Here is a 15452-nt window from a genome sequence, read left to right on the forward strand (position 1 = left end):
GGTCCGGGAGCGAGGGGCTGTGCGGGAGGAGGGCCGGGGGCTCTCCACCAGGAGCAGGGTTTGGAAGCAGATGGGTGATGGCAGAGCTGCAAAGTGAAACCCGGGAAAGGGAGGGCGAGGGCGATCCTGGCCAACCTGCTGCTGAGAGGCGCACGGGATCCCGGGAGGAGCCTGCGGGGCGCCTTTCAGGGGCTGTGAGCCTGAACGGCTCCGCTCCGCTGCTCCGTGCGCGGTGACAGAGACAGCGAGAGCTCTGAGCGCATCCCCTGCCATGGGCTCTGCCTCCAGCAGCGCAGCAGGGTTAGAGAGTTATTGCTCAGCCTGTTTCTACACCTGGCCCGATGCCACGCGGGAAATAACTTCATTTTGGGAGGTGGTTCCCAGCTGCCGCCTGCCCTGCTGGCTCAGGAACAGGGCTCCTCTCCATGAGCAAGTGAGGCCATGGGGGGAAGACAATCGTGCTCTTCTTTCCCGGATCTGCCATCCTAATTGCATAGTTTGCAGTTGAATAAATGCAAACAGCCACCACTGTTTACTCTTCTGCTTTGTACTTGAGCGCTGAAAATGAGGTTTAATTACTGCAATTTTATATCAAAGAGGTTGAGTAATCCCCCCCAGGCAAGCCCCACGGCAGGGACCTGTAGCAGGGCTCCAGCTGGCCCCGGGCAGCCAGAACAAAGGATGTGAGGGTCCCCCAAAAGGCCCCTGCTGCAGGCAGAAAGCCAAAAGACCCCTCCTTGAAGCTCTTCCATGAGTCCTTCCCTGCTGTCACTCAGAGGCACCGAACTTTCCCCAGCATGTCCCCAAGTGTCACTGCAGGGCTGAGCTCCCTGGATACGATCAGCCCCAGCATGAGGCTGAGCAGGGAGGCATCGCTGCACCCCAGAGATGGGGGTGGGTGGTGGCAGCACTGCCCTGTCCTGCATCCTCAGCATCTCCCATGGGAACACCTCCGGGGCCCTCGCTCTGTGCTGCTCCTGTCAGGATGTCAGGGAGCAAAGGCTGCGGTGCTGAGCTAAACCTGTCCTGCGGTCCCTGTGCCGCGGTTGAGCCCAACCCCTGAGAGCGGCCGTGAGCTCCGATTCAAAACCCAGGAAGGATTTTTTTTTTTTTTTTTTTTTTTTTTTTTTTTGCAAACGCTAGATATTTATTTTGCATTTCTCACAAGAATAAACTCCGCTTCTACAGGAAGCTTTGGGTAGAAACATTCTTTAAAAAGTCGGTTTATTGTATTAGATCTATTGGTCCTGACCCTCCCTGGGGGGTGGCACTGGCTCCGGGGTGGGGACACAGCAATGCCACCGTGTGCGTCCGAGCCGGGGAGGGGACGGGGCTGTGCCGGCGCAGCCGCCTGGGGGCCGGGACCTCGTACCAGGATAAAACACGCTGGCGTCTCGCCGGCACCGAGTACCTGATGGGGCTTGTGGCTCATTTTTGGAACAGCACTGGTGGCCGTCCCGAGGGGGTAAAGCTAAGCGTGGGGAAAAGCGAGGGGATGAGCCCCACGCCCCCCCAAGACCTATTGCTATGGAAGGAGGGGGTTCCTGAGTGGGAGGAAGGCTCTGCCACCCTCGCGCCGGGCCGTGCCGGCAGCTCAGCGCTGCAGGGAGGGCGAACGGGGAGCTCAGGAGCCGCTGAGGACGCGGCAGAGGCGGGCATGGACCTGGCCCTGCACGGGCTCGCAGGCCAGCGCCTCCCCATCCACTGTCATGACGCCCGCGGCCACCCGCGGCTCGAGGCGGAACGCGCGGACGGGGACGTAGGACAGGTGGGGACAGTTCAAGTCCAGGTGGGTCCCCCTGGACATGGCCAGGAAGAGCTTGAGCAGCGTCACGCGGCTGATGCCGGCCTTCATGTAGAAAAGGTGGATGCAGCCGTCGTGCAGCCGCGCCGCCGGTGCCATCAGCAGGTTGGTGCCCAGGTGGGACTGGTAGATGGCGTAGACCAGGACAAACTCCTCCTCGGGGACCACGGTCCAGTGCGCCGGCACGGGCTGGCCCAGCGGCGCCAGCAGCGAGTCGGGGGGCAGCGAGCCGGGCGCTCCCGTCCCCGCCGGCTGCGGGATGTGGCCGTTGGTGACGGGCGCGGGGGCGTCCCGGGGGGCCGGGGAGCTGCTCTGCTCCGCGGCCATGGGCAGGTAGGACAGGCGGCCCTGGTACACCCTGAGCTTGGCCAGGCACTGCAGCGTGCCCAGGGTGAAGCGGGCGCTGCCCAGCCAGCGGTACTTCTCACTGTCGATGTCCACGTCCGAGATGAAGCCCCAGCCAAAGCCCAGAAGGAGAAGAAGCGTTTGCCCGAGGCCGTGCTCAGCGACACCAGGTCCATCTGCGTGTACAGCCCCTTGCACAGGATGAAGGTGCAGTTTGTCAGCAGCTTTTTCTTGGCAACGTGGTCGTAGCTGTGAGGGATGGAGAGGGTGAGTTTGGAGCTCAGGAACTCTCCTGCTGCCCCAGCATCCACCTGCAAACCTCACCCTTGTGCCATGGCTGGGACATGTCCCTGCTGGGTGACACTGTCCCTCAGGGACAGCTGCTGGGAGTCGTTTTGCTGGGGTTGGGAGGGATAAATTCCTGAAAGAGGGAACCGAGCCAGGGCAATGCTGGTCCCCCACACCTTGGGATTGACTGTGCCTGGGTGGGTCCTTTGGGTTAAAGCTTTACAGTCCCTGAGCCCAGAGAAAGGGAGTGGGGGGAGTAGGATACACAGGGATTAATCCCTTGCTCACAGCTGGGGCGGTGCTGCACCAGCCTGTGGGGAGTGAGGACCCTGCCGGGCAGCCCTGGGCATCCCAGCACCCTTCCCTGGGCTGCAGCCCCACACAGCCTTTCTCTTCCCGCAGGGGGCAGTGGGTGCCGCGGGGCTGGGACTCACCCTGCATAGTAGTTGATAGAGGCAGCCAGGGCGTTCCCAGAGCCTCCTGGCAGGATGCACAGCGGCTTCTTCATGGCCTCCCTCCAGTCTGGACGCTCCATCAGCCCGTTCACCACCTGTGGGGATGAAGGACCCGTGGTACCCAAGGAACCCAGCAACCCCTGCCAGCCCGGGGGGAGCAGAGCCCACGGTGCCCCTGCCCAGGGCAGGACAGGGGTGATGGCTGCTTTGCTCCAAGCCCGGTGCCATCTCTCCTTTGCCATTCCCAGCCTGACTTTGTGACTCAGAGCTTGGCTCCTGCCCCAGGCACCCCAGCTGTGCCCAGCCCCAGGTGCCCTCACCTCGAAGAGCAGCCCGTCCCCAGACATGACCACCAAGGTGTCCCACTGCGACAGGTCCTCATCTCGCACCTTCTCATGGGCATGGTGGGCTCTTTCTGTTGGGGAGAGTGGAGAGATTTGGAGCATCACCCTCCATCCCTCTGCCCTTCCTGCTGCCACCCCCCACACAGTGACCCCAGCTCCAGACAGTGACCCCAGCCCCAGAGGGTGACCCCAACCCCAGATGGTGACCCCAACCCCAGACAGTGACCCCAGCCAGGGATGCAGGAGGCAAGGCAGTCACTGCTCCTCTGCAGGACCCAGAGCAGTGCTGATGCAGAGTCAGAGGCCCTTGGAAGAACCTGTCCCCATGTGGCAGGGCCCAGGCAGGATCCCAGGGAAGGGAGGAGGAGGAGGAGGAGGAAGAGCTGCTCATGGACTCACCGGTGACAAAGACAGTGGTGGCAATGTCAGCCTCAGCCAGCATGGGCTGCACCACGGCCTGGAAGTCATCAAGGGCTCGGCCGGAGCCGCTCTGTGGGTTCAGCAGCACCAGCGCGTGGCAGGGCCGGGGCAGCACCCCATAGCTGTCACCTGGGGGGGACAGGGGGCTTAGGCTGCTGGGCCGTGGCCCTGCCCTGGGAGGGCTTTGCCAGCCAGGGCAGCATTTGCCAAAACCAAAAGGGGAAGGGGAACTGGCCCTCCCCCATCCTCGCAAGCATCCCTACCCAGAGGGCACGGGGGCGAGCAGGGATGGAGGGTCCCTGCTGGGAATGCTGGGGAGGCAGCACAGACAGGACACAGGGGCCTGCAGGGACTCATTTGAGCTCCCCCAGAATCAGCAGAGATGTTCACACCCTGCAGCACTCCAGCCATACCAGAGTGGGGGGATGAGAACTCCAGGTCCCAGTTCCCCGCATCCACCCAGATGGAGCGGGGCCAGGACAGACAGTTGTGCTGGCAGACGGACGCTCCTCTCCCTGCTCCCCACGGGGCTCAGGTTTCGCCTGCGAGGGCCTCGGCCGGGCTGTAATTACAAGCCTGGCAGGGGTCCCATCCCTCTGCCTCCCCAGTTGTTTCCAGTCTCTCCTTCCCCAAGCCCAGTGGTCCCCATGCAGGGGGACAGGGGGAGGCCACTGAGCTGCCCTGTGAGGGAGGCAGGGGAGGAGGAGGAGGGCAGGAACCCCGGGTGCTGCTGGGCACCCCAAGCCCTGAAGTGAGGAAGGGCAGCAGCCTCAGGGTCTCCCCGTGCCTCTGGAGATCCCTGGCTCTGCAGTGAGGAGCCAGATTTGGGGTTGTTGGGGATGTCCCCACCAGCTCTGTGCCCCCTGGGCTCGGGGGGGTGGGTGCCCACCCCAGCACACAGACCCAGCTCGAGGCTGCGCCTGCTGACTCAGCAGGAAGAGCTGCTGAGTCAGGAGAGCAGAGGCCTTTCCCAGCACCATCCTGGGCTGGGAATCCCCTCTCAGCCCTCCTGGCACTGGGGGTGCCCCACCTCATCTGCACACGTGCAGTGATTTGAGCTGTTTGAACACACGAGCTGGGGTTTTACAGCTAAATCCTCTCAGCACCCACAGTGGGGACAGTGGTGGGGAGAGGTGAGCATGGGGCCATGGATGACACCACATGTGTCACCTCCCCTGGGTGACATCCAGCACCACACCAGCTATGGCCATGAGCTCCACAAGCTGCCTGGAGGGAGGTGGGACTGGAGCATCCCATCTCCATGCCCATCCCAGCCCTGGGAGCACACAGAGCTCTGCTGACATCACCACCAGGATTATTTCCTGGCCCCATGGATCACCCAGCAGTGCTATCACCCTCCAGGGCACCTCCTGAGCCCCTTGCCAGCTGCTTGGGACCTGCCACCAAATCCACAACAAAGATCTGCCTGTGAGAGCCCCAGGGCTGAGCCTGGCTCTGGGCATTGGCTCCAGGCTGGCCCTGGGTTCCAGCTCTGGGCATTGGCTCCAGGCTGGCCCTGGGTGCTGGCTCCAGGCACTGGCTCCAAGCTGGTTCTCCCCACTGCTGCCCAGGGCCAGTGGCTCCCCCCCACCCCCCTCCCCAGCCCCTTATCAGGGGGTTCCAGACACAAAGGGAGCAGCTGCCCTCGGGGAAAGCAGTGAAGCACCCAGAGCAGAGGCCACTCCAGTCTGGGTCAGGGATAACAAAAAGCAGCCCAGGGCTGGGCTGACCCTGCTCAGAGCCCTTTGGAGCTTCCCTGGTCCCCACAGGCACTAAATCCCCTGCAAGCAAATGCAGACAAGGCCCACACAGGCTTTGAACCCAAGCCCAGCTGCTTTCTCTCTGGGGGGCTTTCTCTCTCTTTCCTCCCGCGAGTCCTGGATATTGAAAAGCAAAAGGCAAAGACACTTCAAAAGCCTAAATGCAGTTTTCAACCCTGCAGTGCTAACCAAGCACATTGTTTCTCACACAAACATGGATCTGCAGCTGAGTCTTGCCTAAAAATCCTGCCTGGACCTGTGAGTGCTGCCCTGGACCTGTGAGTGCCTCCTCTGGGCAGCAGGGAAAGGCTGGGACCCCAAGGATCAGCTCCTTGGCTGGAGGGGGAAAACAAACCCTGCTCAGGGCACAGAGGGATGCCATGACTGCCTCCCAGGGGACAGATTGTTGGTACCAGGCTGTGAATAGTGATCCCAGTGTGGGACTGGTGACACCAGCAGCACCAGGCTCAGCCCGGTGGTGGAACTGGAGGGTGCTGGATCAGAGCTGGAGCCCAGCAATGGTGATGCACAGGGAGACAGATTTCAGCAGCATCCTGACCCATCCAACCCTTCCTGTTGCACAACACCGGCCAGTCCCTGGCATCCCAGCAAGATTCCACTTCCCAGCACAGTGTGGTCGCTTTCAGCCTCAAATGCTGAGTGGAGCAGAATCTGAGTCAGCAGGAGGAAGGGGCTCCAGCTGCTGCCACAAACTCTGCTCCACTCCCTCTGCCCACATCCTCCCGTGTGATGTGCCCTGGCTGTGCTCAGGCCGGGACCACACTGCCACAGCTCTGCTGTCTGCAGCCCAAGCCACTCCACTGCATCCCTGCATCCTTCTGGAAACTCTCAGCACAAGGAGCAGCCATGCCAGGTGGAATAAGGCTGGGGCTGTTTCCTAATCTGGATTTCCCTGTTGGGACACAAGCCTGGGGGCAGTTTGTTCCCTCCTGGATAGCTGCAGTTTGGGACACACTGCAGGCAGCCCCAGCTTTGGGGTTAGCAGCTGCTGAGGAACTTTCTGTTTATCCCTTGGGACGAAACGAGGAGGGGGAATCATCCCTTCACCCCTGCGACAGCACCAGGCTGGGATCGCTGGTGGCTCTCCAGGTCCCCTCCCCATGGGGACAGGGTGACAGGACTCTCTGCACGGACTCACCCGCAGCTTCCCAGCACGGCCTTATCAGTCCCGCACAGGCCTCTCTGCCGGCACGTGCAAGCACTGGGTGTGGACGAGGGGCATTTTTAGCTCTGTCCCAAACTGAGGGAGGAGGATTGCAAATCCTGATGGCCTTCAGCGAGGAAAGTGACTGCAAAATTCTGCACTGCCTTCTCCCATCCTCCTTCCCCCCACTGGCCTGAGGGCCCTGCGTGCAATGAGCTGCTCCTGCCCCAGCACCCTCGCACCGCCTGCTCACAGGGCGAGGGTTGGAAAGCGCTTGGAGACTTCCAGCTGCTGAGTTCAGGCTGGAAATAGAGCTGGGGAACTGGTTCTGCCCTCACCCCATTCCACTGGATTTTTTTGTAATTCCTTAGGAAGAGAGACAGAAAGTTGTTTTGTAGCTGCAGGTCATATAAAAAAAAGAGCTGCATTTTAAAATCCAAGCAAGGAACAGCTGGGCTAAATGTGATTTGACAGGATCCCTCTAACCGCATGCCTCTTAATTTCCAAGTCTGATCAGAGCGACTGGACAGCCAAATAAATGAAGTAGTGCATATAATTGAATCTCTGCTCAGATGTTCAACTATCTGCCAGCACACCCTGCCCTGCCTGCGGGAGCTGGGGGATGCGGCCCCCGAGCAGGACCCTCCCCTTCCAGACACTGCCAGCTCCCGAGGGGAGCAGGATCAGAAACACAGCCCCCGCCAGGCTGCCCTGAGATCCCGCTGGACCGCGGGGGTCCTGGGGGGATCTGCCTGTCCCCAAATCCCAAGTGATGGATGGGACCTGCTGGGGACAGTGCCTGGCTCCCGTCCTGCCTGCGTCAGCAATGATTACTTTTTTTCCTTGGATCATGCTGCCCTTTGGAGCTTTGGAGTTATCAAACGGGAGCAATGGGGATGGGGGGTGCAAAGGGCCCCCATAGTGTGGCCACGTCCCTGCTGCCCCTTCAAATTAAAGGTAAAAGGAAAGCGAAACAACCAAGCCCTGCGTGGGGCTGAGAGCAGAGATGTCTCTGTCCCCCCAGACTCGGCGAAAGTGGGGGGAGGGGGTGTCCGAGTGACCCCGCGGTGGCGCGGGTCACACCCGGTCTGTGTCCCCCCCGTGTCCCCGGAACGCGACACCGCGCAGCGCCCGCGGCTCGGCCACAGCCATCCCGCGTGGGGCCCGGCGGCGGAGCGACCCCGGCCGCGACCCCGAGCCCCGCCAGGCCCCGGCGGATCGAGCCCCGCGGGCAGCGGTGCCGGGGGGCGCGGGGGGGGCTCGGCACTCACCGTCCTGCGCGGGCACGGCGGGCACGGCGAGCTCGCGGATGCGGCGGCTCCAGGCCTGGGCGATGCGCAGGTTGCCCTCGGCGTCGGGACCCCGGGAGACGCGGAAGGTCCGCTCCAGGCGCTGGCGGGAGGGCGGCCCCCAGCGCGGCCCCCGCAGCGGGTAACACACCAGCGAGAAGCAGGCGGCGGCCGCGGCCGCGGGGAAAGCGGCCGAGCCCACGCAGTCGGCCAGGCGGAGCGCGGCGTCGGGACCGGCCGAGCCGCCCGAGCAGCCGCCGGCACGCCGCACCTGCAGCTCCCGGGCCGTCAGGGACAGCGAGCAGGCGGCGGCACCGGGGGCCGGCCCCGCGCCGAAGATGCCTTGAAGTAGCACCGGGCCCCCGCCGGGCTCCGGGGGAGCGCGGCGGCCGGCGGCCATCGGCGGAGCGGGCGCGGAGCGGAGCGGGAGGCACCGGGGAGCGCCGCCCGCCGCCGCTCGCTGCTGACGCCCGGCGATGGCAGGCGGGGCGGCCCCATTCATAAAAATTTAACCCACCCACCCCCCCAGCCACCTCTTCCCCCGCCGAGGGGGGCCCGTCCCGGGGCTGGTCCGGTACCCCCCACACCCCCCGCCAGCTGCCTCAGTTTCCCCAAGCGCCGCCCCGCGCTCCGGGCAGTGCTCCGCGGGGGAACCGGCTCTGCAGACGGGCGGGGGCAAAGGGACGCCGTGGGTTTGCCGCGGGTGGTTCTGCGCTGCTGGGGTGGGTGTCTGGCGTGGGTGCAAAGAACAGACCCACGGCGCTGCCGGCAGAGGGGAGGCAGAGCACCCGGCAGCCACCCCCGCCCCAGCTCCTGCACATCATTCCCAGCAAGGCACGCATGGGCGCTGGCAGGTGTGCCCGGAGCCCCCACCTCGGACTGAACAGAATTTTAATATCATTTCTGCATCTCTCCAAGCACGAAAGGAGTGAGGCGGGGGCCTGGAGAAATCGAGGCACGGTGAGGGGTGAGGACAGTGGGCAGACGGCGGGGGAGGAGGACGGAGAGGGGTGATGTCCCACCCATTACCGGTGGCTCGCCATCAGGTATCCCTCGGGATTCGAGGTTGCCATGGGCGTGAAGCCCCGTGGAGGGAGGTGGGCTGTGCTGTGAACCCCACCTTGGGGCACAGAGCTCTGGGGACAGAGCCCAGGGGACTTGTCTGGAGGGTGCCAGCAAGGCTGGGAGTTGCTTTGTGTTCACGGCAGCTGGCAAAAATCACTGACAGCAGTTTTTGCTGGCAACAGGACTGACCTCACCCTCCCAAGGGACTGCTGGGCTCCAAGGGGTCTGGCCCAGCCCAACAAGGACTTTTTTTTTTTTTTTGCCAACCAATTCCCCATGGATGTAATTCTGTCCTAACCTTGAGCTCACACCTCAGGGAGGCATCACTCCTCACACTTAGGGCAGTTTAATTAGCAGCGAGCCCTCTGTCCCTGCTGAAACCTTCTGGAACTGGCCAAGAAATTGCAGGGAGGACACAGGATCACCACCTGGGCAGAAAACATGGTTGAGTCTTGTTTTCCCTTAGCAGACCTATGAGGAGAGCCAAGATGCTGTGATTTGGAGCATTGTGCTTTCCAGAAAGACTTCCCTGGGCGCTGTGGGCACAAAGGGATGCTCTGAGGGGCCAAACCTGCTCCCAGCCCTGATGCTTTTGGCTTGGGAACTGCAGCAGTCGCAGCTGATTCTGGGTGAGATTCGGGCTCAGCCGCTTCCCCGCCGCTGCCATGACACAGTCCAGCGTTTGTAAACAGCTCCGAGGTTCCTCAGCAAGGTGTCATGGGAGGAAATGGCTGGATGCCGGGGAGTGCAGCGTCCTGACCTGCCCCTCACCCTTCTTGGTGACTAACCCGCTCCCAATTTCCGTTCAGGAAGGCATGAGTCGTGTTGGGAGGATGTGAGAGCAGCTGTCCCATTGCTCCTGGCAGGTGCCATGGGACGATGAGGCTGCTTTGGGCTCTGTCCTCACCATGTTACATCCGTCCAAGGCCCCGTGCCCTGGGGCTGCAGGGATCCCCCTTTGTCCTGCCAGCCTGTGCTTTAAATAGGAGTGGAATGCCCGTCCAGGCTCTGCTGGCCATCCTCCCTGCTCATAGAGAAAGGAGCTGAGAGTGGCTTCATCGCGCGGTGTCAGGGCTGGAGGTGGGTGCAGGAAGGGCTGGGGAAGGGCTGTGCACGGTGGGGATGCCAAGGGCTGGGGGCTGCAGCCAGGTTTGTCTCAGATGGGGAATGGGACTGGCACAGGCCCGGCCTCTGTGATGGCAAGCTGACACAGACAGGGCTTTTCCATCTCAGTTCTGGTCTGTGGGGACTTCCCAGAAGACTGACCTGGTGCTGTACCACCCTTGGATGCCCACTCCCTACCATGACCAGCGCTGTGGCCACCACCAGCCCCAGGCAGGTCCCTTTGCTCTCCACAGCCACAGGCTGATCCAACCCGGTCCCACACGGACACCGCTGGTTTGCCTCCAGATGTGATGTCCAAGGTGGAAGTGGGATCACTTCCTTCCCCATGCTGATAACCACTCGTTTGGGGCTATCTTAATTAGGAGAGCCTTACCGAGGCCCCTCGACCCCAAGGGCAGCCTGAAGGGTGCTCAGCAGCTCCCAGGCTGTGGGCAGGCGACTGCCGGTCGGGTTTGTCCTGATCGGCTCCATTCCCGCCTGCGTGGTGCTGCTCGGGCCGTGTGGGTGGGAGGGAAGTGCCAGGATAGGACGTGGGGATGTGGCACAGAGCTGGTGTGATGGGGGACAGCTCCTGGAGAATCCCCCCACTTCCTTCCTCACTGCAAAGGGAACTCGCCCATGGAGCAGAGGGTCCAGTCCAGCCATGACACCAGTCTCCCTTCAAGAGCAAACATCCCTCCAGCTCCTGTCCCGGCAGGAGCCCTGGAGGATCCCAGACTCTGCAGACATCATTTGGTGGAGAACGTTTGTACATTTGAAGCCTGGGTTTACTGGGCAAGATGATGGGTGCCCTGAGTGTGGGGAAACTGAGGCAGAAACACCAGATAAGGTTTGTCTTGAGTTGTGCAAGAAGCCAAGGGTTAAATTTACCAACCTCCCTCAGCTCCCTCCGGGCAGGGGCTTCTCCTGCTCCTGCCCCCAGCTGCTGGAGGAGTTGATCTGCACTGGGAGTTACCCTGGGGAAAGAAAAGCACAGAGCCTCGGGTCTTCCCACGCAGGCCCGGATTTCGGGGCCCCACTGCCACATCACAGCCCCGGAGGAGGCGTGCAGAGGACGAGCCTCTGCTGCGAGATGAACTGCAGCGTTTCCCTTGGAGGCACAGAGCTCCTCCACATCCCTGCCCGCTCTGCCGCGTCCGCCGGCAGCCACCGGGGGACGGGAACGGGAGGGGGAGGCACTCCTCCCGAATCCATCTCTTTTAGCATCGTTCCCACTGATGAAGGTACACGTCTCAAGGTGGAGCCAGAAATAGCGCGGCTGGCGCTGCATCGGGGCTGGCAGGGCTGCAGGCTTGGCAGGGGGACAGGCACCGACTGCAGCAGTGGGAACTTTCCAGGCAGCTCCTGCGGGAGCGGCCGGCGCAGAGATGGAGCCATTTCCGTGCAGACCCAGCCCCGCGACTGCGGATCAGCCCCGCTCAGCGGTGGGGTTGGGGCTGACACGGGGGACCAGCAAGAGCAGGAGGGGACAGAGCTAACAGAGATATCTCGTGGAGGAGAGTGACTGGGAACACATCCCACCTGAGCTAGGACACAGGGCTGGGCTCTGCTGCAGAACTCGGGAAAGTGGCTGCACCTTCTACCTGCCCCCATGACCCAGGGGGGGCAGGTTTTCCCCAAAATCCATCTTCTCTCAGCCTCCAAGGAGCTCAGGCTTTTTGTGGCAGCTCCTAAATCATAGCCAGGCTCTGCAACTTGTTGGGGGCTGCTCCCCTACACTGACCCTCCAGTGAGCTTCCCGCAGCAGCAGGCACAGCCCGGGACTGCAGGGCTCACCGGGAGGCCCTGAACAATGCCGACGAGCTGAGCTCATTCCTCCCAGCTGATAATTGGCTTAAAAATATTTCTGAGCTCAGGCCTCCTCAGGGAAAACACTCCCAAACGCCAGGCAAAAAGCTGCTGAGTCTGGAGGAACCACACACCCACCACTCGCTGGCCGAGACGTCCCCCCCGATGACAAGCCCTGGCGTCAGAGGGACTGAGGCCAAAGGCTGCCGTTTGATCTCCCCCTTCGCTGGGGGAAGCCGAATTTCAGGCCGTCCAGGGGTTTTACCACTTCCCGGTAGCGGTTTCCTGCGATGATGTGAGCGCAGGAATTTTTGGGAGGTGAGTCAGAGGCTGCAATGAGAACCACCTGGCTGGGGCTAGGCTGGGAGGCTCGATCCCGATCCAGGGCTGATCCCTGCTGCGATGCTCGATGCCGGCAGGCAGCACTCCCAGAGTGGAATTACTTACAGGGGACAAAAACATCCCATCACAGACCCCGTTTCTGGCCTGGAAGAAGAAAGGGATTTGCTGCCTCGGTTCCCACGGCTCCTCCTCCCTTGCCGGGCTGGGATCGGTACCTCCGGCCACCCCACCCGGGCTCCAGGGAGAAACTTGGGTAAGAATAAAGAGCAAAACCTCGTCCAGCTCTGCAGGAAGCTGCCTGGAATGGCTGTCCCGCCCCAGCACCGCGTTGTTCCGAGAACAGAAGTGCCCCAAAGCAGCACCGAGGCTTGGTTTTCCCTGGGGAGCAATGCAGGAGCTGGCGGAGCTGAGAAACTGCCCTCCCTGGTCTCCGAAATTCAACATATAACATGAGTCCCTGCTAAAGGAACCTCCCAGATTTTGCCTGCTGGGCCCTTAAAGCTCCATGACCCCATGGCCACTCTCTCCCCAGCACTACTCAAACCCCTCCACGTAGAGAATAAGTGAGTCGAGTCCAGAGAGTGAGACTGAGCCGGGATAAGCCTTTGGAAAGGAGCTAAACCTGCTCAAAGCCGGCACTGTTCCCTGACCCGCCCTCCTAATCCTGCCTGCCTGATAATGGAATAATAAAGGGCTGCACAGCCTCACTCTCTGCTGCTCTGTGGGGGAGGTTCCTGCTGCCTCGGTACATGCCAGCAGCTGGGATATTAATGACTCCCTAAGTAAACAAAATTGCTCCTTTCTTCTCCTTTGCGTGGCTGTAAAACTGAGCGCGACCTTCAGCCCGCAGAGAAATCAGAGTTGCTCCCCTTTCCAGAGGAAGGCTGCTTGTGGCAGTGATAACACCGTGATCTCTGCCTGCCACCCTTGCCAGGGCTGATCCCAACCCTGCAGCTTCAACAACGATCCCAGTAGGACTCACAGGGCCACCCTCTCAAGGCTTTGGCCTCTCCCCACAGGGATGAGAGCCATGAGAGCCATGACAGCCGATGATTCACTGAGGGGGAATCTCAGGAGCACAGAACGGGGTGGGGGGTTTTGGGACACCCAGCCCCTCCAAGGAGTGCACACCTTGTCTGCCCTGCAGCAGAACCTACAAACTTGCTGCATCTCAGCCTCAGCAGGTGGGAAAAGGGCCAGGGAAGTGACAATGGCGATGAGATCCATTCCCTATGGCTGGGATGGCTCTGAGCACCTCACAGGACAGCAGGAATGGTGACAGGAGGAGGGTGCTGGGGGACCCAGAGGGCAAAGCAGAGGCTGAGGGCACTCAGATGCCACAGCACCATCCCTGGGCTGCTGTGCTGAGCGAGGAGCCAGCTGGGAGAGGATAAAGAGTCCTTCCTTCTCCACATGCCTGATTCCAGGCAGAGAAGGGCTTTATAGAGGAGGGCTGAGTGCTCTGCAGAGGGAAGTGCCATGCCTCCTGCAGTGGCACAATTCCCTCCCCACCCTTTGGGCATGCCCCCCCTGCAGCAAGATTTCCCTGGCTCCCCTAGGAACTGCCATTTCTCTGGTGGGTGCAGGAGGGGCCTCAGGAAGCAGCCAGCTTCCTATGTCACAAAAAGTCTGGCTCCCATTAAATTTTTTGAAGGACAAAGGCAGCAACCTGTGAGGAGTGACTGCCTGTACCATGGGTGCTGTGACTGCTCTCAGCCTAGGGTTGGGGTGCCCAGGAGGGGTGTCTGGGCTCTCTGGCTCATGGATGTTGTGGGTTCATCCCAGGGTGATGCCAGCCTGGAGGGCTGATCAGAATTCCACACCTGGCTGTGCTGCCTCCTCAGAGTGAACTCGGGCAGCTGATGCTGTCAGCTCTTGCCTTGCCTTGGGGGAATGAGCTGGAATGTGGGAGTTGAGCTGGAATAGCCCCTGCTCTGACAAGGCACGAATTCAGGACCTGCAGGAGGCAACAGCAGGAGGGAGATGTGGGGGTCGAACTGCAGGGACAGGCAAGATGTCACCAGGTGTGGTGGAGGGAGACAGAACTCTCCATCCCAGTCCTTGGGCAGTGCTGGCATACACAGGGGACATGGACAATTCTGTCTCACTTGCATTGAGGATGTCTGAGAGACAACCTTTAATGAAGTGTCAGCTAAGGGGGCTGATGGCAGTGCTGTGCAGCTGAGGATGTGACAGGGACTCACTGTTGGAGGCACCTTGGCTGTCACACACCAGAGCAGCTGCAAAGCCACTGGGTCATGGAGGGGAACCTCACCCATGTCCTGAACGAAGCCCACCAGGCCTCCTCCTCCTCCCTCACTCCCAGCTGAGAGGACACAGGCAACTTAGAGAACTGCCAGGAAAAACCTCTCATTCCAGGGTGAACCAACTGATGTGGGGTGATGTTGGTAATTAAATTAATGCAGTTTGCCTTCCCTGCAACACTTAATTTCTGTCATGTACCCTCATTTCTGCTGCACTGTGGGTTGCTCTGATCCATCCTGACCACAGGGGATGGATCCTGACAGTGTTGTCACCTCCTGTCATTTTCCAACTGCCAAGGCTGAGATGTATATTGTACATATATTAAATTTTTTTAAACAAAGTGTAAATATCTACATATATATATATATAAATATATATATTTATATATATATAATATATGTATTTGTTCAGCCAAGGTTTACCTCCTCCTTATATATATATGCATGTATTCCATGCATATAACATATATAGCATATAATATATATTTTATACATAATTACTAATTATACACATTTATATAGTATTTCATATATAATATAATGTATATTATGCATATTATATGTGATATGCACACTATATATTATATTATATATTTAATATTTTATATACGCTATGTATTTTACCTATAAAAGTGTATATTATTTATAATATACGCGTTAATATATTTCATTTATAGGTTTTGTAGATGTTATATATAAGCACACTCTTAGTGCATGGAAAGGTCAGCCCAGCGCTCTGCCAGATGGGCTGGAGCTGACCTTTCCTATTTAACTAAGCCATTGAGTGCCTGTACCCGTGAGGATTCCAGAGCGGACAGCGGAGCGCCGGGCACGGAGCGTTCCCTCGGGCAGGAGGTGCGAGAGCCGCGGGCCGGGCGGATCCTCCCGCCGCCCCCGCCACAGAGCGGGGCCCGAGCGCCGCCGCCGCGCTTCCGTTTCCCCCGCCGCCATCTTCGGCACGGGCACTTCAGCCACCGCCTACACCCCGTGCCTCTCAC

At 60.4% G+C, this 15452-nt stretch overlaps 1 protein-coding gene across 1 annotated transcript; it reads right to left on the reverse strand.

Moving 5' to 3' along the window:
• Nucleotides 1-1180: 1180 nt before the first annotated feature.
• SPHK1 (sphingosine kinase 1) lies at nucleotides 1181-8290 on the reverse strand. The gene is given in 6 exon segments (XM_036394369.2): nucleotides 1181-2277; nucleotides 2280-2398; nucleotides 2872-2987; nucleotides 3213-3307; nucleotides 3636-3785; nucleotides 7853-8290. Coding segments are annotated over 6 exon segments (1551 nt in total). The 5' UTR covers nucleotides 8271-8290; the 3' UTR covers nucleotides 1181-1624.
• Nucleotides 8291-15452: the final 7162 nt, after the last annotated feature.

This window comes from Molothrus ater, chromosome 19, assembly GCF_012460135.2.
Source record: "Molothrus ater isolate BHLD 08-10-18 breed brown headed cowbird chromosome 19, BPBGC_Mater_1.1, whole genome shotgun sequence".
In the NCBI taxonomy this organism is placed as follows: Eukaryota; Metazoa; Chordata; class Aves; order Passeriformes; family Icteridae; genus Molothrus; species Molothrus ater.